Source organism: Dendrobates tinctorius, unplaced genomic scaffold (genome assembly GCF_039654945.1).
Source record: "Dendrobates tinctorius isolate UK_male_01 unplaced genomic scaffold, ASM3965494v1 ptg000029l, whole genome shotgun sequence".
In the NCBI taxonomy this organism is placed as follows: domain Eukaryota; kingdom Metazoa; phylum Chordata; class Amphibia; order Anura; family Dendrobatidae; genus Dendrobates; species Dendrobates tinctorius.
Window position 1 is genome coordinate 20,755,132 of NW_027361697.1, and position 26,319 is coordinate 20,781,450.

At 40.3% G+C, this 26,319-nt stretch overlaps 1 protein-coding gene across 1 annotated transcript; it reads right to left on the minus strand.

Moving 5' to 3' along the window:
* Positions 1–1,485: 1,485 nt before the first annotated feature.
* On the minus strand, positions 1,486–24,632 carry LOC141085714 (retinol dehydrogenase 8-like). The gene is made up of 6 exons (XM_073571261.1): positions 24,536–24,632; positions 14,888–15,049; positions 9,810–9,989; positions 6,713–6,806; positions 4,644–4,827; positions 1,486–1,879 (listed from the first exon to the last, which is right to left on the minus strand). The coding sequence occupies exons 1-6, from the start codon at positions 24,630–24,632 to the stop codon at positions 1,646–1,648; spliced, it is 951 nt and encodes a 316-aa protein (XP_073427362.1). The 3' UTR covers positions 1,486–1,645.
* Positions 24,633–26,319: the final 1,687 nt, after the last annotated feature.

The following is a 26,319-nucleotide window of genomic DNA, read 5'->3' on the forward strand; positions in this document are numbered from 1 at the left end:
TATTTTTGATAAAATTAACCTACCTTTAAAATTATTGACTGTTCATGTCTTTGTCAGTGGGCAAACTTACAAAATCAGCAAGGGATCAAATACTTATTTCCCCACTGTACTTTTAAATGTCGGCTATGAAATGAGTGACTAGGAAGACTAGTCACAAGGGTATGTCCCTACCGACTTTCTCCCTGACCTGCTCCTCTTGACTGACTGGTCTTTCCCTGTACACATGTGTAGAGAGATATGTGACAATCTAGGGAAGTATGGTGGGGAGAAGTTGTTTGGGATACACCTCTGTCACTAGTCATCCTACTCACATTGTCCCCGAATGATATTTTGAAATACTTTTTCTGTTTTTCACGTAGAAGTTTTATCCTTGTTATAGTCTATGGGGCTGTTCACATGTCCATGTTTTTTTGCGGACCAAGTTGTCCACGAACCCTATTACTAGTTACTCACTTACGTACTACATGGTAAATGTTTATTTTGTTTTATCATTGGGTTTTGTCTGTGAAATGGCCGCAGTGTGAACATGCTCCTACACATTGTACATATACCAACCTATGTTATGGCTCTTATTTTTTGTTTTGAGCCCTAAAACCTATACGGCTGTGTATGTTTTATAGAAGTGGTCTCTGATTCATTCTGCCTTTTTGTTCCAGCGGTGTGAATGAGCTGACTGGTTACCCTTTTAAAATACAAAAATTAGTTGATATATAGGCGATATAGCTGGAGCAGGAAGTCCTATAGTATAAAATAGCCATCTACATCTTGTAATAAAAAACAAACAAAAAACAATTACCGTAAATGTTGCAAAAATTTCACAGTTCATACGGCAAGAAAATATTTACATTACGAAACAAAAAAAAAATAAAATGCTAAATGGTAAAGAATGGAGAGGAATGAAAACTAGTTAGAAAACCCTAATGCTATATGCACAACAGGAATCCTCATGCAAAAGCACCCCAAAAAAGAAACATAGCGCACGGCAATGTCAAAACAACCATATTGTGCACATGTTCGGTCTTACGCCTCTTTTTAACCGGTTTGGAAAGCCTGAAGTGGTTAAAAGTAGTAACATTTTCATCCTTCGGGTGGCAGTATGGAATCCCGCCACGCTCCATACTGAGAGTGTAGAGCGAAAGCTGGCGGTAGCTGACCAGTCGCAAGAACAATGGCAAAGCGGCTTGGCCTGCGAAAACTCGGCGGCTGCACTGGAGTCTAAATGGCGCCATTCCCTAACCCTTCAACTATAAAACGATTATATGGGGTAAATTGTCATTCCCAGGAACAGATATCCAATGACCAGTCCCACATCTTGATATGATGATCAGCATTAGATGTGATGCTGCTATTTGGGCTGTGCCAAGAACACTAAAAGCCAAAAGGGAAATAGTGAAATTTTCACTTGCAAGAATATCTCCCACCTCCATTCCCCATCATATCCTATACAAAGTGCCTGCTCAGTGGTCATAACCTGATTCTACTACTATAGACCTTGTGACATGACGACAGGAATAATAATGGGAAATCTTGTGCAGTTCCCTATGACCATTCACAGCTGCACAGGTTAAACTTAATTTAAAAAAAAAATGCATAGAAAGTGATCAAGATATGTTGTTTAAATGCAAATATTGGCGCCTAGAACTAATTACGATTGTGGTTTCCCCAGTTCAAAGCTCTTTTTACTTCTCCATCTCAGCAGCTTGATGAAATTGAGGCTGGCATTGAAGATTTTGTCGTGCTGAAAGACCATTTTGTAGAAGGTATCAATGGGTAGGTCACCGTTCGGATCGGCATATTTTAGAGTGGTCATCGGGGTGTAGAGATTGTTTGTCTGGTGTCGGAATGGCGGGTTCTCTGACAAAACTATCTTCATTGTATGCTGAGGATAAAAGAAAATATGCCATGTTATATTATTGTTATACAGCCTTAGGAAATGTATAAGGTAACAATTGCGCCAAGGCATCTGTAATTATGCATTTAAAGGGAACCCGACACAACCTTTTATATAAACTTTCTTAAAAAGGCACAAAGGTACAAAAACAATATATAATGTTGCGTGAGCAATATTCAAACTACACATGACTAGGCATCTGGGTGGGACAGTTTTTGAATAGTCACACTGCCAAAGCAATGATCACGTCCACTGAAGTATGACAGATAAGCCAAAGACGGACCAATATCATTAAAACAGCAGCAAATTCCTCTTCCTGGTCATGTATGGCAAAGACAGCTATAATTGCCTTGGCTTCATTTGTGTACTGCGCATGCGCTAGAATACAAATGTCTAGTATGCAGATGAATTGTGTACTCGCTTGTATAGCACCATCATATTCCTTGGCGCTTCACAGACATATTCATCATTGTCCCCACTGGGGATCACAATCTATTTTTCCGATCGGTATGTCTTCGGAGTGTGGGAGCAAACCGGAGTATCCGGAGAAAACCCATGCAAACAAGGGAAGAAGAAGGAGCTGATGATAGACCCAGGGAGGGTGAGCATCTACGGAGTTTATTTAAGATATTTTGCACAGTTTGGGGCCCTTTATCTTGAAAGTGGACAACCCCTTTAAGCTGGTCAAACCCTGTAATCAGGGCTGTGGAGTCGGTAAGCCAAACCTGCGACTCCGACTCCTCAATTTCCCTTCCACCGACTCCGACATATATTGCTTATATTTAAGTGAAAAAATTATTGTAGTACAATGTGAATATCAGACATTTCATCATTTTTATGATACAATAATCAAGATATTTAGATAGAACATAATATAAATTTATTGGAATACAACTTTAGAACACAAAAAACTGTAATAAATTGTAAATATGTAATACACTATGTAATATCGATTACATATATATATATCACTATGTAATAAACTATAAACTATGTAAGTGGCAAAAAACAGTTTTCAACAAAAACATACTAATGATGAACGGTTGAAACTTTCTTTTTCTTGGAGAGCAAGTGAAACATTTTGCTGAAATATGGTCAATCTGCTTGCTACAGGAGACTGAGTGAAATCTTTTTCCTTGCAGCAACGCTTTGCCTTCTCCATATCATCCAAATACTTGGCAAAGTCAAACTCCTCATCCGATGAGGATGAAGATATGGCAGCAGTAGCACTGTCAGGACCCAAGTCCTCTTGCACCTGGCAGTCCTCCTGTAGGCCACTCATCCTAACTGCTACCTCAGTCAGAGCTTCTTTTCATTTAGTAAGCTGTTGATCATCAAGCAATAGACGATGACTTGGGTCCACATAAACAGCTGCCAGAAAAATTTTATTTTCCAATAGCTGTGTCTCTCTCCATTTCATTGAAGCAGAAATGCCATCTGCGATTAAATCTCCTCTTTGGGCCAGGCAAAAAAGCAAGTTCTTCCACTCCCTTATGAAAATGCCAGGAGTTAAATCCTCAGCTTGTAATTTTTTAGTCACGGTAAATAAGTGATTAAGCAATTCCTTCAATTCAGCCACCTGTGTCCATTGACCTTCATTTAGGGTTACCTGAGGGTTCGCCATATCTATAAGAAATGGTTTTAGCCAGGATCAAAACTAGGGGGGGGGCAGAACCTCATACTGTTCCGCAGAATCTCATACTGCACACCTCAGCTGCTGCAGAACCTTATACTGCACACCCCTACACTTGAAAATAAAGCCTGCACCTTAAGCTGTGGTGAATGCAGTCTATTTATTCCAACTATCAATTGATGTTGATGTGTTACTGAAGACGAGCAATGCCTGTCCTGGGCGTCCTTTTGGGCAGCTATCAGGTGTACCTGACTGGTGCTAAAAAAAAAAAAAAGGAGTGTTAGTCTGTGTGCTACCTGGCTTTCATTCTTTTTGGTACAGATAAGATATGGATAGACAGATATGGATAAATGGATAGATAGAGCAGATTTCTAATCTGCTTTTGCTATTGAAAACATTATCTATGAGCTCAAAAACCTTTCAGGTGATGCGGTTTTTTAAAAACCTGATCTGCTTTTGCAGCTGAAAAATGTATCCTCAAAAAACGCAGCAAAAACGTTGTGTGTGAATGTAGCCTTAGATCAGGAATAGAACAGCCATTTATAGGACATTTCATAACTTTCCCAAATTCCTATGAAAAAATATTCAGCACATTCTGCATTGAACTACTGTACCCAATTTATTATATATTTTAGGAGTCGGACCATTTTATACCGACTCCACCAAAATGAGCTCCGACTCCACGACTCCACAGCCCTGCCTGTAATTGGACCATGTAAAGTCAGCCATTAAGCTAATCCACTTACAAAAAGTCCAAGCACATTCATGTTGTATGAACTAGGACATATATCATTACAACATGTGAGCAATTTTTAGGAGACCGGCGTTAATCGATTCACAGGACCTGGTCCTACAGCCATTTTAGTGACCTGTGGCCACCGAAAGGTAGACTTGTGGATTGCCTCCTATCTGAAAATGTCTGACGTTCTTCTTACCGCAACGTCATCATTGTGGCATAACGCACATGTGATGTTGCATCAGGTTGGGTCAAAAGAGGATGCTAGTAGGTATGAGGTTTTCCTCACGGCTTCAATCCACAACCACAGATTATGGACGTGACTGCAAATAGATTCACAAAATATCTAATCTACACCATTATCATAGGGGTACACATCTCACCTCTGCCACATCCTCAGCTGTCTGTCCCAAGCTTTGGAAGATTGATTTGTAGTTTTTAAGATAGACATTGGTAAACATGTCAGCCGTCTCCTTGTCTGCTGCAGAAAGGTCCATCTTCATTCCATCTTCAAATACTTTCCTTTCAAACTCTGTGATCACTGGACCGGGCTCAATTAGGCTCAGCCTGTAACATAGTACAAGATTGATTGTTATTTAGACCACAATTTTCACATATATGATCTTCTGAAGAATATTGTATAGGTTCTTAAATGTGAAAAGTCATCATGTTGTCTGCACCAGATGGAGAGGAAAAGAAAGAGAACAACTAAAATCAGTGAAGCAATCACCTGCACGGTAAGGCCGGTTTCACATTTGCGTTTAAGGCCGCAGCGTCGCTCTGCGCACGGCCGTCGTTAAGCCCCGCCCCTGCTGTGCCTCCTCCGGTAGCTCCGCCTCCAGGCGCATGACGCTGCATGCGTCATGCGTCTCCTATCTTTATCACTGAGGACGCAGGCCGTGCGCAGTATGCGTTTTGGCGGCGCCTGCGTCCTTTTGACGGTGCGCCGACCAGCGCCAAACGCAACTTGTTGCTGAAGGTGATTCTAGTAAAATATTACTGTATTGGTGTTGGTTCTGTTTTTGAATTTCTGTACTGATTGTTTTGGTGCTGTATTCATGAACAGGTGGTGGTTCTGATCCTGTATTCATATACTAATGATAGTTCAATTACACATATATTAATTATAAATCATATACTGATATTGTTTTTTTTATGCTGTAGAGATGGAAAAATGTTTAACTTGCCAGATGACACATTCCAAAGACATAATGATATGGAATTTAGATTGGGAGCCCCAATGGGGACAGTGATGATGATGTCTGCTGAGCAGTGTGGAAATTAATGGTGCTATGTAAGTGAGTAGTAATGAATAATTATAATTATTATTGACGTGCTGCTTTACTACATTAACCCTTTAAGGACCAGAATTTTTTTTTTTTTTTTCATTTTTGCGCTTTTATTTTTTCCTTGCCTCTTTTCAACTTTTTTATTTTTCCTGTTGACATAGAAGCATGAAATCTTGTTTTTTTTTATGGGACAAGTTGTGAGGTTTGAATGGCACCATTCATTTTACCATCTAATGTTCTGAAACATGAGAAACTCCAAGTGTAATGAAATGGTGAAAAGATGCAATTCAGCCATTGTTTTTTTGGGTTTTGTTTTTACATCATTCATTATGTGGTAAAAAAAAAAAAAAAGATCTGAAAACATGATTTCTCATGTCAGTCCACATACGGTGATTTTTTTGATAGTCAAGTGCTGAAAAAAAAAAATCAGAATATTGTAAAAAATGTTTTTGCTTTATGTCAACATTTTCCAACACCCGCAACAATTTTATTTTTCTGTTTATGGGGCTGAGTGAAAGTTTAGTTTTAGTGTGGTGAGCTGACATTTTAATTGCTACCAATTTTCTATAAATACAATATGCCATGATTGCATTTTAAATTTTTTTAAGGATGTAACAAAAAAACAACAACACACAATTCTGATGTTATTTCCTTATTGGCGTTTACCAGTCGGGTTAAATAATTCCCAATAGTAATAGATTGGACTTTTATGAATGCGGCATTACCAAATAGGTTTATTTATTTATTCATTTGTTTAACTAAAAGGAGTGATTTGAACTTTTTATATACGGTATTGAAAAAAAAAAAAAAAGACAAAACCTTTTTTCATTATTTTTAGTCTCCTTCGGGGTTTTGTTTGATTGCTTATACTATAATTAATGAAAATCCCGGTCACCTATGGCTGATCTTTACAGCAGGATCGAGATGCCAGCAACCGGGGTCTTCAGCAGACCCCCGGATGTTATAGTACCCCATCGGTCCCCAAGATTGCATCCTGTGGGGCGATGGGAGCCGATGCCTGTGGGTATCAGCGCGCATTCCATTTAAATGCCACTGTCAGAGATTGAAATAAAACAAAACAAAACACAGAAAATGCTTAAATTTTGCGTAGTGCAAATTCTGCGGAAACATTACAATAGAAGGAGACCAGAGAAATCACTTACTGGAGCTTGAACTTCAGTGCCTGTATTGCTAGACTTTCACAGAACCCTTCAACAGCAAATTTCGAGGCAGCGTACACGTCATTAAATAAAATACCTGCAAGAAAATGAACGAATGGTCAAAAATAGAGAAGACAGAAACAAGTCAGATGCCGTAGTTTGTTATATCATGATGTAGAGGGAATCAAAATCATCCATTTATGACATTTTTACATAAAACAAAACCCTTAAAATCGTTCTGATCCTTATCCTATTCCCGATGTCAGGTGCCAATATATGCAGCGGGCTCATGAACTGAGCCTGCACCGTATCCTGTAGATGCTATCTATGGATGCCATTTACCTGTAACAGCAGCGGACAGAGCTAGCTCATATTGATGCTGTGTAACCATTTCAATGACGCTGTCAGTCACAAACAGTGGCATTTAAATGGCACGACTGCCAGTGTTTGTGTTGCAGCTGCTGTCATGGACTCCCTGTGTGCGATTGCTAGGTTCTGATGAGCTTCATAGGGAACGTCATTTTGGTTGTATAGTTTAGTACAATAGTATTACATTATTCGATGAGCAAATAATGGCAGATTCGACACAGCCATATTTAAAAATTATAAATTGTTCCTTTTACCTTTTTATATTGCAATACAAAGATTTACACTGCACCTAGCAGTCCTGTAGAGAGCGCTGTCCTTTTAGGCTCCTCTACATAGGAGCAGTCCGCGCTCCCATCACCATAAAGCCCTGCTACATGTAAAGGTGCCAAACGAACCAGGACCCCTGGAGCCGCTCACCCAAACCCAACCTAACCAAAACACCAACCACAGCAGCCTGACAAAAGCCAAAATCAGGAAGATGGTAGATGAGGGCCGAGAGAGATACATCAGTAACTGAAGGAACAATATCAGCATCTCACAGAATCTGACCGTGTACAGGAGTCTACAGAGGAGTTACAGACTGGCCCCATATCTAGAGAATCTCCCGGACCCCAGAGACCACCAGATCCTAAGCTGGACAGACTGTTCCCATACTGCAACCTGGAGCACGAGACCAACTTCCTGCTACACTGCACCAAATACTCAGTAGCGGGACACTCACTTCAGGAGACTCTGCTCTCTTCTCGGATTTCAGCTCTATGAAGGAGGAAGAGAAAATCTATAAACTGCTGGTGGAAGAGAGCACGGTGTAGATAGCAGTGCAATATGGGAGGGCATGCCATAGACTGCAAGAAACAACTATGATACGCCATGGACTTCCATAGCCCCATTTTGTATGTGCCACATCTATCGTTCCTACAGTCCCTACCCACCGTCCCAATCCGTATTCCCTACTGTGCATGTGCTTAGCAAAACTAATGTTTATTTGGTCCTGCGAATAAAGCTTCTTTGAATTATATAAATATTACATACATATACACACATGCACGTGGAGGCCACACACACTACTGAGCATCATTTCCTTGTCTTGAGGCATGTCCACTGAAGTTGGTTCAGCCTGTAATTTTACTTTCCACTTTGATATTGAGAATGATTCCATATCCAGACCTCCATGGGATATTAATTTTGATTTTCATTGTTCGTTTTTATGTTTTATTGTTCTTAACGCATTCCACTATGTAATTAATAAAAATTTGCAACTGGATTTATTTTATTCAGTGATATCTAGGATGTGGTACTTTAGTGTTCGCTTAATTTTTTGGCGATATATACACTGTATATGTATATTAACACCTGCATAATATTTTCTTCATTTATTTTTAAAAACTTCAGAATGTTTTCCATTAATTAAAAAAAAAAAATCTGTAGAAGTTTGGTATCGCTTTATTCGTACGGACCAGCATGTGCGACCCCTCTGTTCACTGTCTATGGTACAGCGTTTCTTAGTGCGTAAGAAAAGTGCACGTGGGTCAAAGACATTATATTTGCAATAATGCAAAATTTTCCAAATAGATAACCATTGATTTGATAAGAAATCAGAATACCACTTGCAAAAAAGATGGGATTGTGAACCTTTTGACCTTGCTATTATTTTGCGGAATTAACCCAATAAAGTCCACTAATGCTACAATGGCACTTCCTTAACAATATACACAAACCAAGAAGGCAGTGTTTGGACTGACTCCTAATGAAGAGAACCATGAATTGATAACAAATAAATTTATTTAGCCTATTAAAATACATAAAATGCTACCTGTATTCAATACAAACAAACATACCCCAGGGGAACAGCACAGTTCAGGAACACAAAAAACCTCAAAAGATGCTCGTAAAATTCCCTTAAGCACACCATATATAAAGTAGAGTAATGAACAGGTCAATTTACATATGGAGAGAGGATCCAAAAAATCTTATTAATACTCAGCCAAAGGCATTAAATTACTAAGGTACCCTCTTTCCTTATATTGACCACTTATAATATAGCTATACCACAATTATATATATTGCAAATCCCATAAGTGCCAATAGTCTAAAAAGGGTGTACTTACTAAAGGAAAAAGAGGTGATTGCAGCCCGTGGTGCGGTCCCCGCGCCCCAACGCGCGTTTCGCCCGCTTGCTTCTTCCGGGGGCCTCCGGAAGAAGCAAGCGGGCGAAACGCGCGTTGGGGCGCGGGGACCGCACCACGGGCTGCAATCACCTCTTTTTCCTTTAGTAAGTACACCCTTTTTAGACTATTGGCACTTATGGGATTTGCAATATATATAATTGTGGTATAGCTATATTATAAGTGGTCAATATAAGGAAAGAGGGTACCTTAGTAATTTAATGCCTTTGGCTGAGTATTAATAAGATTTTTTGGATCCTCTCTCCATATGTAAATTGACCTGTTCATTACTCTACTTTATATATGGTGTGCTTAAGGGAATTTTACGAACATCTTTTGAGGTTTTTTGTGTTCCTGAACTGTGCTGTTCCCCTGGGGTATGTTTGTTTGTATTGAATACAGGTAGCATTTTATGTATTTTAATAGGCTAAATAAATTTATTTGTTATCAATTCATGGTTCTATTATTTTGCGGACTATGGTCTGATCCCGTATTCAGGCTTTTATCGAAGACATTTTGCATCTCTCCTGATACATACAATAACAGAGAAGCAGCGGTCACTGTACCTTGGATTCCCATGACACTGCTAATAATGACTATATGACCGTTCTTCCGCTTTTTCATATCTGGTAGGATTTCCTTTAGTAATCTGACCAGCCCAAAGAAATTTGTATCCATCACAGTCTTCATTTCTTCAACGCTTTGACACTCAATAGGTCCAATGAGCCCAACTCCTGCATTGCTGACTGTGGATTAAGAAAGATGTCACATATAAAGCCTTATTGTAAAAACGCCCAAAATTTTAAGTACTGATAATCTCTATTCTAATACAGAACATACAGTTACATAAACAGTGAGTTACACAAGACATGCCCGTAATATTCAACCTTATATACTTACAAACTTCAGTTTATTAAGAAAAAGGCCAAAAGACATCCTTAAAGGGTCATGGATAAGGGTCAGATAGTGCTTGTAAAACCAATTAATTTTGCAATATACTGCTTATGGAAATTGCCAGCAGTTCTTGAGATATTAAAGGGAATCTGTCACCCCTTTTTTTGAGATATCATATAATGATATCATTCAATAGTGTGTCACATAAGGATTCTCTTAGTACTTTTGCTTCCCCCTGACCCCGCACCTTTCATGCATAAATACCTTTTTTATATCGGTTCAGATGTATGTAAACTGCCGCTGTCTGGTCCAATGGGCGGGGCTTATTCAACTGCTCCCCCCTCTCTGTCTTGCTCTACGCATTTCTTCTTGCACCGTCATCCGTCAGTGCTCAACTAGAAAAAAAGCTTAATCGATCCACCTCTAAGCAATCTACAGATAACTTTTTTTAAAATATGTTTTGCTATCCCCCCCCCCCCCCCCCCAACCAAAAAATAATCCCTCCAAAGTGCTGGTCAGTAGGTGTCTCCCATCTGTGTAGCTTGCTCTTTCACTCCTGTTTGTCATGTATATCAGACACACAGAGGTAGACAGGCAGAAAATGAATGATGATCTGTGTCTCTGCTTCTGCTCTCCTGTCTGTCAAATTACATATAAGAAGCCCCCCGAGGAAGCGGCACATTCAGCCGCGAAATGTGCGTTGGGTCCCAGGCCAACACTTATTTTATACCGTGCCATGATGGGTATGTCATTTTTTGATCATCTGATCCGCTTCTCGTTTATCATTTAGTACAAACCACTATGTATCTTTCAGGCACTGTTATCGCTTTAGTGTTAACATGCATATTGCTCTTCAATTGATTGTTACACACATTGACCCTAGTGGTTGCCATTTTTTTTGTGTGGCTCTTTCTACCATGATGGGGCCCACATAGGTCATCAGATATGTGTACATTATTTGAGAGTTATTAGTGCAGTTACAGGTTACACTTATTTATTTTCTTTCTCTCATATAATGAGAGAGCTCCATTTAGGTAACACTTAATAAAGTCTACTACTAGACGATTAACTCTGCCCTCTTTTTGGTACATGAGAAGCCTCAGTGTATAATATATATATATATATATATATATATATATATATATATATATATATTCATGCCCTCATCTATACAATTGTGACTTGGCTATCCCTGTAGACATTTAGATTCGATCATATTCTTCTGCTGCTGTTCTAATACTATGAAATTTACCTTCAACTGCTGCAGCATGATAGTTATAATATTTGGGCTATGTGCAATAATTGATATATTGCTCGTTAATTCAATTTATTATCTATACATGCACAATCTGCTCGCACTAATAAGATAGTGTTTGACCTACTTGTACCATAGTAGGATTGTCTACTCGGTTATCTTCTTGACTATCAATAGTGCTGACCTGTTTTTCTATTGGTTCTGGGTTACCTATTTACCATATGCCTCACTTTATCATATTTTAAAATTGTCTTGTTCTCTTTATGTGCCTTCTTTTTGATACAAATAAAAAATTGATTCTATTTAAATAGCTTTGGACTCCATTGTTTCTCCTGTTTTTCATCAAATTACATATAAGCATAACAGAGGTAAGCTATCAGTTGACGGCAAAAAAGTAATTTTGTATTGGCAAGAGCATGCTGGGAAGTCAGGATAAGAAAGCTCCAGCTTATATAGTGCTGGCAGAATGCTGATGGAGAGGAAGTGCCTATTCCACTTTTCAGAGCATGACAATGGGGATTGTTTCTGGACAGTTTTATTAAAAAAAATAAAAGGAGAAAAACAGATTATTTTTTTTCCATCCCTGCATCACCTACCTCACTGTCTATTACACTCGGCACTTCTTTTATACATGATGTTTTTACTTCCATGTAGTTCAGCTTCCAATTTGATTCTTTTCAGACTCCATCTTGATTCCTAGATTTCAACCCTGCATTTTATTCCTGCATGATGCATCTGCACAGCAACACTTGGACAGCTAAAGCCAGTGCCATCTTTCCCTATACATTCTTCTATATACGTTAACCGGTTATAAGAATACAATCAAGAGGCTTCTGTGATGTCCTAGTCCTACATTATTAACTGCGTGACAGGAGCTGTCTAGTTATCATCAGCAATTGTGATAGGAGTTTCGGTGAATCAGTCCACACCCACTTCCTGTGGATAACATCTGTGGTACAATCCATGCAACACCGTTTGGTGACACCCTCTTCAAAGAATATAAAGCCACGTAATTCCCAGAAAGTCATCATCAAGAGAGGGCAATGGGAATCCTTTAAATTTCAGATAGAACAACTAAATACTAATAATACCAGCTGAATTATGTATATTAAAGGACTAGTAACAGACTGAATAATAATAATAATAATAATAATAATATAAATTTAAAAAAATTACTAGAGTGCTACTTTAATTTATTGGGGGATGAGGGTGGTAAGTCCATGCATTTCTACAGGTTTGTGTGAAAGTACAGGTATATGTTTCATGTTATGTTTCTGATGGAGGAGGTATATGTAAAGCATGTTAATTTTGACATTTATCTCTTTCTTAAAGGGGTTAGATGCACTTAAAATGAAGAAAAAAAATAGAAGCATACTCGCGTACCAGCACTGCCATGGATCCAGAGTAGATCACTGTGCAAGTCTGTACCTACTCCATAAAGAAAACCTCTACTCAAAAGTGACAGCTCTGCTGAAGTCTGGGATTGGCTGCAGAAGTCATGTGACCAGTAGGGCATGTAATCAGATAAACCTCCGATAGTGTGCTTTTAGTCACCTGATTATTGCAGCCAATCACATGCTTCAATGGTCCTGTGACTTTTAAACAGAGCAGCCATAGACCTCTGGAGAGGCCAGTACTGGATCCATTGGGCTGCTGGTAGGTGATTATACCTCTGTTTTTTAATTTCAAGAGCATCAACAAAAATAGTAAAAAATTTTTGGTTGGTACAATCCCTTTAAGCCTTGAAAAGTGATCACTAGAAAAATACATTTTAGGCCTTTAACCATTTACATAATATTTGAATTCTATTATTTAACCCTCAGCCTTCTCTTCTCCATTTAGTTCTTGCAGCTTTTCCTCATTCCCGAGATCTTCCTCAGCTCCTGTTAGGCCATGTTCACATAGATCATTCTTGTCATGTTTTTATGTTTTTGTATTTTGAGTGCATTTTTGTATGTTCGCTCGCTGATCTGACTTTAATGACCGTGGATTTTATCATTTCTAAGCCATGACATTTTTTTTTTTTTATTTCACACCATTGCTCTTTGGACACAGCCTGAAATAAATAACCGTGCTGGTTGCAATTTGTTGCTGATGTGTCGCCTTTAAAATAAAAGTCATTTCAGGGAACAAATATATTTGATGGGCGTCACTGTATTTACCTTAGGACCAGATAATTACAGTGTAAACCTGAAGCAGCAGATGCTAACTGTGCAGCATATATTAGTATAGGTACTGTCACACTTAGCGATGTACCAGCGATCCCGACCAGCGATATGACGCGGTCAGGATCGCTGGTACATCGCTAAGAGGTCGCTAGTGAGCTGCCACACAGGCAGATCTCACTAGCGACATCGCTGGGGACGGGGGTCGTTACTTACCTGTCACACTAGGCGATCCTGCGTCCTCCCGCCCGGCTCCACGCGTCGCTCGTCCTCACAGCAGGAAGCGCCACAGGAAGCAGACGACGAGAAACAGTCCTGAGCATTCTCGCGCGATCAGTGATAAGCAGCGGGGGAGCGGGTCGGAGGTAAGTATCAGACACAGAGATATCGCTAGCAATATCGCTATAACATCACTAGTTATAGCGATATTGCTAGCGATATCTCTTAGTGTGACATGCCCTTTAGTGTGTACGCTGTCACAATGGAAATACAATATCACCTCGCACTTCTGAATCTGTCACCAGATGATTTGCTACCCCATGTAAGAGCAGCAAAATTTTGGGGCAGAAAACCTGATTCCCAAGTTGTGTCACTTACTGGGCTATTTGCTGTAGTTTTGATTAAAAACTATTTCATATGCTGCAGATCTAGCAGTTCTCTGAATGCTGCACTCTGAATAACCCCGCCCACACCTCTGATTGGCAGCCTTCTGCCTAGACACAATGTACATAGAAAGCTGCCAATCAGTGGGGGGCAGGGCTGGACTAATTGGCATCAGGCCAAGTAGTCCTCTAATGATAATCTCCTGCTGATAAAACAAATATCTCCTAAAAAGTGATGCAAGCAGCCTAGTAAGTGACACATCTCTGGGATCAGTATCTCTTGTCTCTACATTATTCTGCTCTCAAATTAGGTAACAAAAACCTGATAACCGATGCCCTTTAATATCCATTATTTGAAATGCTCATTGGTATCACAGTATTAACCCCCCCCATGTGTTATCCACCTGAGAATAGCCACCTGAGCCAAAACACATAGTCGCAGGGCATAACAGGCATGTAGTTAGTAACTACCCGTCGGTAACTTCTTAGGCCTTTAGTGAAAAAAACACCTTAAAGTCCCAGATAACCCCTTTACATAATTGTGACCAGGATGTGGCAATAGAGCAATATACAGTCATTTCCAAGCAAGTAAAGGACAAGTGCAGACACATAGATGATAAATAAAGTAATTTATACCCACAAAACTGGGACATATACAACACAATAGCTGTACAAGCTCTCCAACTCTCACGTGGGTTTCGCCAGCAGCTTTATCAAAGGGCACCTACCTAAAATGTCCACTCTACGATCTGGTAGGCTGTTGACGCAATCTTTGATGGACTCTTCACTGCACACATCCAGCTGCTTGATCTCCAGTGTTTTCCCTACACATTCTTCTGCAGCCTTTACCAAGTCATCCTGCTTTGACAAGTTTCTCATTGTTGCATATACTGCATAAAAAAAAGATAAATTTTAAAATTATTGGACAATCTTGATTATTTTATACAACATAACAAAAGGTTTGAGCCTTGCATAAAAAAATACATAAAATGTTAGACTGTGCATTTTAACGGAAAAACACTTATTTTACACAGTTTCATCCGCAGTTGAAAACCACATTGCAACATCAGGACTATTTATGGGGATACTCCGCAGGGTTTGGAAATGGAACGTGATTTGTTTTTCTCTTGCAAATGTATTAGTTGTAATGGGTGGAGTGAGAGGATGGCCTTGGAGGGGAATTATCCTACTTGTGTTTATTTGATCAGTGAGGATCACAAGCAGCAGTTAACGCAATGCTGGGTCGCTTGGGAACTATGAGCTGCAAGTGTAGGTTTGCTGCAAATCTGATGAAATCAGATGAAATCAGACTTTAACCAATTTTATCCCAAAGGAATGCTGGAAACAAGCTATGGCAGATAATCAAAGATAGAAAAGAATCCCAAGAGTTTAAGCAACTGACTAGATAACCAACCACATCACAAGTCTGCCTGAATAAGAAAGCAATATGCCCATATCAACCAGGGAGCTCTAGAAGGAAGATTGGAATCTTGCGTGTGTTGCTTCCATTAGGGCTCATTCAGACAAGTGTATTTTCCATCTGTGTTCCAAATCGGACCACACATGGACAGTACCGGTCAATGTAAATGAATGGGGTCATTCAGGCAAACGTTTCCAAGTTGCCCGATTGTGTGTGTGTGTGTGTGTGTGTGTGTGTGGAAACATTGCAGCATGCACTATTGTGATCCATTTTTTACTCTCATGCCATGCTTGCACCATTTATATGGCTTGCATTTTTAACTGATCCATTGTGATTATTAACATAGGAAACTGTATATGGCTTTGTGTCATTTTTAAAATTGTTGATGTATAAAAATAGAGGTCATACGAGCATCAAAAACATATGCACTTGTGACATAAGCAAGGCATAAACCAATGGACATACAAAAGCGGTCGTTTGAAATCAGCTTCCCCTGAAGAAGCTGACTCGAAACGCGCGTTGGGGTACTTGGTAATGTTGTCGTCTGATTGATAATGGCACATGGTTGATATGAAGAATTATCTATACATTCACTTCATCTGCAGGCACCAATATAGGGGGGTTATCTCCCATTGCTTTTAACATCATATACTTATAATATGATTGTTTTTTGAGTTGGTGCTATATTTCTCCAGGGACAATCTTCACTGGTATTGTAATAGCTGTAATATACTTTTAGCTCCTGGTGGTCTTGTTTGACATAGATTTTCATACCCATGCCTACTTAATAATAACCCCTTCATTGTTGTGTAATAATAATAAAAATGTTATTTCTCTGACCCCACTGCCCATTTATATTTTAATTTGATTTTTTTAAGGGTAACAGTTTTGTTGTTTCTTGTAGTTGTGATCATCTCATACACACGTGGTCAAAATTGTTGGTGCCTTTCGTTTAATGACAGAAAAACCCACAGTGGTGACAGAAATAACTTGAATCTGACAAAAGTAATAATAAATCAAAAATCTATGAAAATGAACAAATAAAAGTCAGACATTGCTTTTCAACCAGGTTTCCACAGAATGTTTTAAAAACAAAGCTCATGAAATAGGCCTGGACAGCAATGATGGCTCCCCTGAAATAATGTGACAAAAGGGACATGTTAAATCACGGTGTGTTCACTAATTAGCATCACAGGTGTCTACAATCTTGGAATCAGTGAGAGGGCCTGTATAGTGGGCTACAGATACTCACTGTGGTGTTTGGTGACATGGGGTGTATCACACTCAACATGGACCAGAGGGAGCGAAGGAAAGAGTTGTCTCAGGAGATTAGAAAAAAATTACAGACAAACATGTTAAAGGTAAAAGTTATAAGACCATCTCCAAGCAGCTTGATGTTCCTGTGACTACAGTTGCACATATTATTCAGAAATTTAAGATCCATGGGACAGTAGCCAACCTCCCTGGACATGGCCGCAGGAGGAAAATTGATGACAAATCAAAGAGACGGATAACATGAATGGTAACAAAAGAGCCCAGAAAAACTTCTAAACATATTAAAGGTGAACTTCAAGCTCAAGGAACATCGGTGTCAAATCACACCATCCTTTGCTGTATGAGCCAAAGTGGACTTCATGGGAGACGACCAAGAAGGACAACTTTGTTGAAAAAAATCATAAAAAGCCAGACTGGAATTTGCCAAACTACATGTCGACAAGCCACAAAGCTTCTGGCAGAATGTCCTATGGACAGATGAGACAAAAATGTAACTTTTTGGCAAGGCACATCAGCTCTATGTTTACAGATGGAAAAATGAAGCATATCAAGAAAAGAACACTGTCCCTACTGTGAAACATGGAGGAGGCTCTGTTTTGTTCTGGGGCTGCTTTGCTGCATCTGGCACAGGGTGTCTAGAATCTGTGCAGGGTACAATGAAATCACAAGACTCTCAAGGGATTCTAGAAAGAAATATGCTGTCCAGTGTCAGAAAGCTTGGTCTCAGTTGCAGGTTATGGGTCTTCCAACAGGATAATGACTCAAAACACACAGCTAAAAACACCTAAAAATGGCTAAGAGGAAAACATTGGACTATTCTGAAGTGGCCTTCTATGAGCCCTGACCTAAATCCTATTGAACATCTTTGGAAAGAGCTGAAAGATGCCGTCTGGAAAAGGCAACCTTCAAACCTGAGACAACTGGAGCAGTTTGTTCTTGAGGAGTGGGCCAAAATACCTGTCGAGAGGTGCAGAAGTCTCATTGACAGATACAGGAATCATTTGATTGCAGTGATTGCCTCAAAAGGTTGTGCAGCAAAATATTAGGTTAAGTGTACCATCATTTCTGTCCAGACCTATTTCATGAGTTTTCATGAGGGGTACCAACAATTTTGACCACGTGTGTATAAACAAGATTTTGATATTTCATAAAATAATTTGTTTTTACTTGTCTTGGTGGTAAATATAGGATTATGTACAATTTATTTGTACCTCCAATAGTATATTGGATTTTAGTTAATTAAATATGGGTTCAAATATCCAATTTTGTCTAATATCTATTCTGTACATCTGTATGGTGATGGTCGATTTTGTTGCTTTCTATATTTCATAACCATAAAAATACTTTTTAAATGCCTCTTGCAGTCACGGATTCCACGACAATAGCAGTAAGTTCATGCACCCTAAACTAGTGAGTTATGGCTCCTGTCTCAGTGATTACATTTTTTTTTAAGCTTAAGGCTGGATTTAAATATTTGCAAATTGAGGACGTGACTAGCTCCATGTGCACCTCCTTGCACCCGCCAGCGCAGCGGGCAGGTACATGAGCTGCCGGCTATTTGCATGCACTCGTCTGGTCCTACAACATTGACTACGATTGGTCCATATATGGTCCTCTGGGGGCATAGGGGCTGAAAACAGTTGAACAAGCTCTTAGTGTTACACTATTAGGCACCACTAATAACAGGAAGTTCCTGTATAAGTCCTTCAGAATTCTAACATTTGCTCGGCAGCACATGAACCAATACTTATTTTGCATAATTGTTAACTCCATGCTCTGGTGGAGACGATCTTCTTCTTGCACTACAGTATAGGATATCTCACCAGCACTTCCGCAAGATTATGACAAATCCATAGATTAATCATAATGGACCCTGTAAAGGTAAGATGTTCACAGCTACGCTAGGCATTCCATGTTCCTGTTCTTTTTTCAGAAGAGAAAAACTGAATTCTTGCAAGGAATAAATACTTCACTTGATGGACACCAAGAAGGCCCAAACAAACCCTACTGGAACAGACCTGCATCACATGACGTAACGCGCGCAGAGGCCGACTATGGCCCCTGACCTCTCTCATACCTGCCGGCCATTCAAACTATATTTTCTCTGAAACAAGAAAAATATAAGGTACCTGGCTACAGTTGTGCCACCAGGCTGATACGTGTTGCTCATGGTTTGGGCAGGATGAGTTTTAATGACCATTCCCCCTTTAATATTATTTTTCTTAGCCGATTACAATTAGGAGTCTTCTTAGTTCCTAATAATAATGTTTCTTGAACGCTGGGACTTTGCTCAATTGTTAAAAATGCCTGAAGGCGCTTAACTAAATTATTGCAAAATATGCAATGGAAGCCAAAGCAAATATTAATTTTCAATCTTCTTTCCAGGATGTAATTTCTGTAGTAGAGCAGAAAGCATCTGACAATCTGCTTCTTTGCATAAATAGTATACAGAGGAAAATCAATATACACCTGGAGGTACAACCTCAATAATGATTATGTATTCACCAAGGAAAATAATCAGCAATTTTACAGATCTCTGGATAAAGGTGGAAGCCAAATAGCACGGCCATGGGGCAGACATCTCATGGTCGAAGAGAGCAGCGGTCACTAGTTACCGCAGTGGGGTGTAACAAAAAATAGGTTAACAGTCACTATATTTGGGGTGTGAAACGGCTGTTCCATGGTGTCACGGGGCAGTTGGGGGAAAACAGGAGACATGGAACCTGGGCCCCTGAACTGCCCATCAGGCTAAAGGGGATGCCCTGACTCTCCTTAACTTGGGAGTACACTTAATGGTAGTAAGGCCCAAGTCCCCGACCTGTCCCTATCTTCTGTTTAGCCCTGAGCTAAACCCAAATCCCGTTCACAGGAGGTGAGACAGGGAATAAAGTAAACTACACCAATACCAAAGGAAAAGGTAATACAGACACCTCGGGGTTAAATACACTAAAAGAAAAGACTTAGCTTGCTCTGCTGCAATGCTCCAGGACAGCAGAGTTAGCCACTTGAAAACAGCATACAACAGAAGAATCAAAGAACTCTGTCAGCTCCTGCACTCCAGCTTGGTTGGTCTCCAAAGAGGAACAATATCACCAACAGTGAGTGCAGCACCGGATGACCCTTTATAGGAAGGAGGGAGTGGTCACACCTGCTGACTGATTAAACATGTAGTAACACCAGCGGCCACCGGGGGGGGACCCAGCAGCAGACTCACTAAACTTGTAGTAACACCAGCGGCCACCGGGGGGCAAAAACCCATATTAACCCCCGAGGGACAGAAAGGAAAAAGGTTTATATAAGAGAGTCCAGACTCTGACACAGATCCAAAAATGGATCGTGACACATGGAAACACAAGTGATTTTTCAACAAACTAAGTAAAAACCACGGCGACCATTGACATATATTGGAGATTGTTCACATGAGCATGTATTCAGGCCGTGTCTGCAATATGCTGCACATGGGCCAAATGTAGTCAATGTGCTACTGCAAGAAAATCGCAGTATTTTCGAGATTGGTCCCACTTACGTAACAGAATAGAATATGCTATAGGAGGCAGTGCCTGCACCAGTCCACAATTTGGACAAGCACACAAGTCAATCCCGTTTGCTTTGTGCAGCTGTAACTGGACCTTTGTTTTGTCTGTTTTTTTTCCCCCATACAACAGACTGAAACTGGCTCTACAGGTAAAATTGTTGAAACCTAAGGTCACCAATGACCTCTTAACTGCCAAGAGCAAGCGACACTACTCTGTCCTCCTCCTCCTGGACCTGTCGGCTGCCTTTGACACAGTGGACCATTCCCTATTATTACAGACCCTCTCATCCCTCGGCATCACAGACTTGGCCCTCTCCTGGATCTCATCATACCTAACAGACCGGACATTCAGCGTCTCCCACTCACACACCACCTCCTCACCTCGCCCCCTATCTGTCGGAGTCCCACAAGGTTCAGTCCTAGGGCCCCTGCTGTTCTCTATTTACACCTTTGGCCTGGGACAGCTCATAGAATCTCATGGCTTTCAGTATCATCTTTATGCTGATGACACACAGATCTACATCTCTGGACCAGATATCACCTCCCTACTAACCAGAATCCCTCAATGTCTGTCCACTATTTCATCCTTCTTCTCCAATAGATATCTGAAACTCAACATGGACAAAACAGAATTCATCATCTTTCCCCCATCTCACGTGACCCCCCCTATGAACCTATCAATTACAGTAAATGACTGCCCACTCTCCCCAGTCCCACAAGCTCGCTGCCTCGGAGTAATCCTTGATGCTGATCTCTCCTTCAAACCACATATCCAAACCCTTTCCACTTCCTGCCGACTTCAACTCAAAAATATTTCACGCATCCGTTCATTCCTCACCCAAGAATCTGCAAAAACCCTAGTCCATGCCCTCATCATCTCTCGCCTTGACTACTGCAACCTCATGCTCTGCGGCCTCCCCTCAAACACTCTCGCACCCCTCCAATCTATTCTAAACTCTGCTGCCCGACTAATCCACCTGTCCCCCCGCTATTCCCCAGCTTCTCCCCTCTGTCAATCCCTTCACTGGCTCCCAATTGCCCAGAGACTCCATTACAAAACCCTAACCATGACATACAAAGCCATCCACAACTTGTCTCCTCCATACATCTGTGACCTCGTCTCCCGGTACTTTCCTGCACGCAACCTCCGATCCTCACAAGATCTCCTTCTCTACTCCCCTCTTATCTCCTCTTCCCACAATCGCATACAAGATTTCTCTCGCGCATCACCCCTACTCTGGAACTCTCTACCACAACATATCAGACTCTCACCTACCATCGAAACCTTCAAAAAGAGCCTGAAGACCCACCTCTTCCGACAAGCCTATAACCTGCAGTAACCACCGATCGACCAAACCGCTGCACGACCAGCTCTACCCTCGCCTACTGTATTATCACCCATCCCTTGAAGATTGTGAGCCCTCGCGGGCAGGGTCCTCTCTCCTCCTGTACCAGTTATGACTTGTATTGTTTAAGATTATTGTACTTGTTTTTATGTATACCCCCCTCACATGTAAAGCGCCATGGAATAAATGGCGCTATAACAATAAATAAATAATAATAATAATAATAAACCTGTTTCACCTGTAAAAATCCACATTGCAAAACTGTAAATTATTTTTTTCTCCATAAATTAACATTTAATCTGTGAGAAAGTGCCATTCCAAGGTGTCACAAAGATGCAAGGTTTCTATGGGAGGTTTCCAATGGCTCTGTAATAGTGTTTGTAAAGTGCTGTGGACTACGATGGCGCCGACCTGGCCCTGTGTGCCACTGCACCGGCTCCACATGCATTAAGCCAAGCATTCTTCCAAGTATATATGAGTGCACATGCTATGGGGAGAATTTATTAATAGGTTTGCACCTTTCCTTTTGCCTCTTTTGGAAGGTAACGGGAAAAATGGGAGCAGTTAATTGGAGGAACAAGATCTGCATGTTCCTTAGCCATTCAAGGCAGAAAATGGTGAAATGCAAATTAATGCTCATAGGATGAATAGACTTAATTTTCTGTCTTTAGAACAGTCCAAAAAAAATCACTCCTAATGGCTTCTTAAATAACTTGGATTATAGCGCTTTGATAAGATTTGCCTGGACATATAACACCACTAGAAATCCGCGAGTTCAGAGCTATTCTTCTTTATGACTATTGGGGCTACTACCAAAACATACACAACACAAACCAGAGGAGCGTGCCGGCTGAATACTTTACATATATACGTTACTTATTCAATGAGATGTTTATAGTGATGACACATTATACAGTATATTTGGGCAGTAACCGAATATTTGTGATTTCAGCTCTGCAGGACACTATTTTGGATTTACAATGAAACAACTCGGATAAAACTAAAGTGCAGACTTTCAGATTTAAAAAGGGGTTGAACAAAAATATCCTGTGAAGTCATTTTTCTAGAAAGTTCTCAGGATATCAGGAGCGCAAAACCAATTGGACAGATTAAGTTAATTCTAAATAAAATGTTAATTTGTTATACTTTGAAGAGAATCCTTTGCAGGCAACAAGTGTCTGAAGCCTGGAAGAAATGGACAACACAAACACTGGGTTTCCTCCTTTGTGATGCCTTGCCAGGCCTTTATTGCAGCTCTGACTTCAGTTGTTGCTTTAAGCTTTGACTTATCATGTGAAATGCTGCTCGATGGGGTTGAGATTTGGTGACTGACTCGGCCATTGCAGAATATTCCACTTCTCACCTTAAAAAAAAAATCCTTGGTTGCTTTTGCAGTATGTTTTGGGTCATTGTCCATCTGTACTGTGAAGCGTCGTCCAATCAACCTTGCTGCATTTGGTTGAATGTGAGCAGAAAGTATCTCACCGTACACTTCAGAAATCATCCAGCTGCTTCTGTTTTCAGTCACATCATCAATAAACACTAGTGACCCAGTGCCATTGGAAGCCATGCATGCCCAAGCCATCACACTGCCTCCACCATATTTTACAGAGTGTGTGCTGTGCTTTGGATCATGAACCGTTCCAAGCCTTCTCCATATTTTCTTCTCCCCATCATTCTAGTACAGGTTGATCTCAGTATCATCTGCCCAAAGAATGTTTTTCCAGAACTGGGCTGGCTTCTTTAGATTTTTTTTGGCAAAGTCTCATCTAACATTTCTACTCTTAAGGCTGGTCAATGGTTTGCACCTTGTGGTGAACCCTCTGTATCTGCTCTCATGAAGTCTTCTCTTTATGGTAGACTTAAGATGCTGAAATGCTTCATTTCTGTAGTGTTCTTCCTTTAGGTGGATGTTGTGAAGGGGTTTTTCTTCACCTTGGAAAGTGTTTGGCAATCATCCACCACTCTTGTCTTCCATGTTCAGACCATTTTTAGTTCCCAAGCTCACTAATGCGCTGTTTTTGGCAGAATGTACTAAACTGTTGACTTGGCCATTACTAACATTTCTGCTATCTCTCTGGTGGATTTATTCAGCTTAATAATGGTCTGTGTTTCTCTTCCATTGAGAGCTCCTTTGACCGCATGTTGTGGTGTCACAGCAACAGGTTACAAATTCAAATGCCACACTTGGAATCAACTCCAGACCTATTACCTGCTTAACTGATGAACAATTAACAAGGGGATAGCCTACTGAGCCTATTAAAAAGCTTTTGAGATAATTGCCAAATTACCATTGGTCCCTTGAAAAAGAGGCAGCTACATATCACTGAGCTGTAATTCCTAAACCCTTACTACAATTAGGATGTGAATAAACTTAAAGCTGATCTGTATAATGTGATATCACTGTAATCGTATATGTATACACACACACAAATATTTTTCTTGCTAAGAGAATTAAATTGTCAGATACCCATCACAATTCTCTTCTCACTAATTGAATACAAGACCTGGAAATCCATTTTTGCACACATGAGTAAGTTGATATTTCAGATGGTGGAAACGATTTGCTATAAAGGCATTTATTATAGTTTGTGGAATTGGTTACAGCGTAATCATTTGTCCATCTTATCTCCAGCCTAGCATAAACAGTGGAAATTTGCTCCTTAAAACCACTAATCCATCTTGATAGATGCAGCTCTAAACTGAAGCAGACCATCTGTAAACTATGCAAACGTTACCTCTATACAGCATATTTAGTTCTATTCTAGCCACTAAAGCCCCAATGAATACAGCACCTTACCTTTGAATCTCTTCTGTTCATCCTTAGCCAGCTTGGTTGCAATAGCAAGACCGATTCCTGATGAGCATCCTGTAACAAGGACGTTCTTCAAAGCCATTTCTGTATCTTAGTCCGTTTCGTATACAACAATTAACAACAAGAATGAGCGGGAGGCAAGAGAATGATTACTTCTGGGCATAAGTCCTCTCTTCTTACCGCTTTATCTGGACCCAGGTTGCGTCAGCACGGCTAAAATGCAAACTTGCACATTTAGCGGCTAAAGCTGGATAATCTCTACTCTGACATTAATGTGGGTGAACAGCATAACGACATAATCTGGATAGACAGTGCTCGGGAAGGCAGAAGGAGTAGAGTGGAGGTCATATTAGGCCACGGTCTTCCATTTTCCTGGATGGTCTAGATTCATTATGAATTATTATTAGTGTATCTGTAATGCTTTGTAGCAATTACAAGCTATAAATGTGACATTTACAAGCTTTCACAGATAGCTCCCAAGTCACAGCATCATTAGAAGGACATAGATCTGGGGATTTACTCTGATGGAATATAGGCTGAGCTGGATGGACAAAAGTCTTTTTTTCGGCCTTGCTACGGTTACTATGATTTGTCCATGGGCTGAGTCTAGGTATTGCAGCTCGGTCCTATTCCCCTGCAATACCTGTTTCGGGGTTAAAATAGGGGATTTTTTTTCATACAAGATAAAGATTGCAAGGAAAATGTACAGCACTAGAGAGTCAGCTTTCTTTCTGAAGGAGAGCCAATGTGCATATCTTTTTTTTCTGAAAGAGCATTGACTGGCCTATTGGTCTCCTTATAAATCATGCTGGGAGTATACCGATGCTCTTGGAAGAAGCAGTTTCTACCTCGACATGCCCCCAGTGCACTCAGTCTAATTTGCATATGACATATGCTAGATGTCCCTTGACTGGCACATCTTATCTCTTTCGCTAAAAAAAAAAAAAAAAAGCTTTTTTTTTGTAATGCCAAAGGTATACCACTACATCAATATGTCATAATGTGCTCACAGGTTCCCTTTAAAGATCACTGGTCATCAAATATGAAATCCTTAAAGAGGTTGTCCACTACTTTATCAGATGAATCAAGAGGAGGCCACTATCAGAAGACAGAGCAGCTCTGCAATTGGTCCACTTCCGGCCAGAGGTCGCCAACACCAAAACAGCTGATCGTCGGAGGGATGTCGGACCCCGACCAGACATTGATGATCTATCCTAAGGATAGGTCATAAATGATAAAGTCATGGACAATCTCTAAGCCACCGCCATAAGGGTATAGAATATTGTAGTTGGTTAGCAAATATAACACGCTTTTTGATTTTTTTTCCACATAGGTAGTACACAATACTTTAACTTTTGAGCAAAAGGGTGGGAGAATGCAAAGGAAAGAACCACCCCCACCAGCAATTTTACCTTGGTAAGCTATCCAGATCCTTTAAAGTGCAAAGAGAGTAAATCATAGGGATTTCTGTGTACTCACCGTAAAATCCTTTTCTCTGAGCCAATCATTGGGGGACACAGAGACAGTGGGTGTTATGCTGCTGCCACTAGGAGAACACCAAGTACACCAGAAAAAAAAGTTAGCTCCTCCCCTGCATGTATACACCCTCTCGCTGGCTGGGAATTCCCCAGTTCGGTGAAAAAGCAGTAGGAGCATTAAATGAATGACAATAATCATAACTCTGTCAAAACCTAATAATGCTACAGTGAGCCAATAGGCCAAACAGGGTGGGTGCTGTGTCCCCCAATGATTGGCTCGGAGAAAAGGAT

Coding starts and splice junctions, on each gene's coding strand:
- LOC141085714 (XM_073571261.1), bottom strand. CDS start 24,632: ATGGCTTTGAAGAACGTCCTTGTTACAGGATGCTCATCAGGAATCGGT. Junction 15,050..24,535: donor TGAACAGAAGAGATTCAAAG/GTAAGGTGCTGT, acceptor TTTTTTATGCAG/TATATGCAACAATGAGAAAC. Junction 4,828..6,712: donor GCACTGAAGTTCAAGCTCCA/GTAAGTGATTTC, acceptor ACTATGTTACAG/GCTGAGCCTAATTGAGCCCG.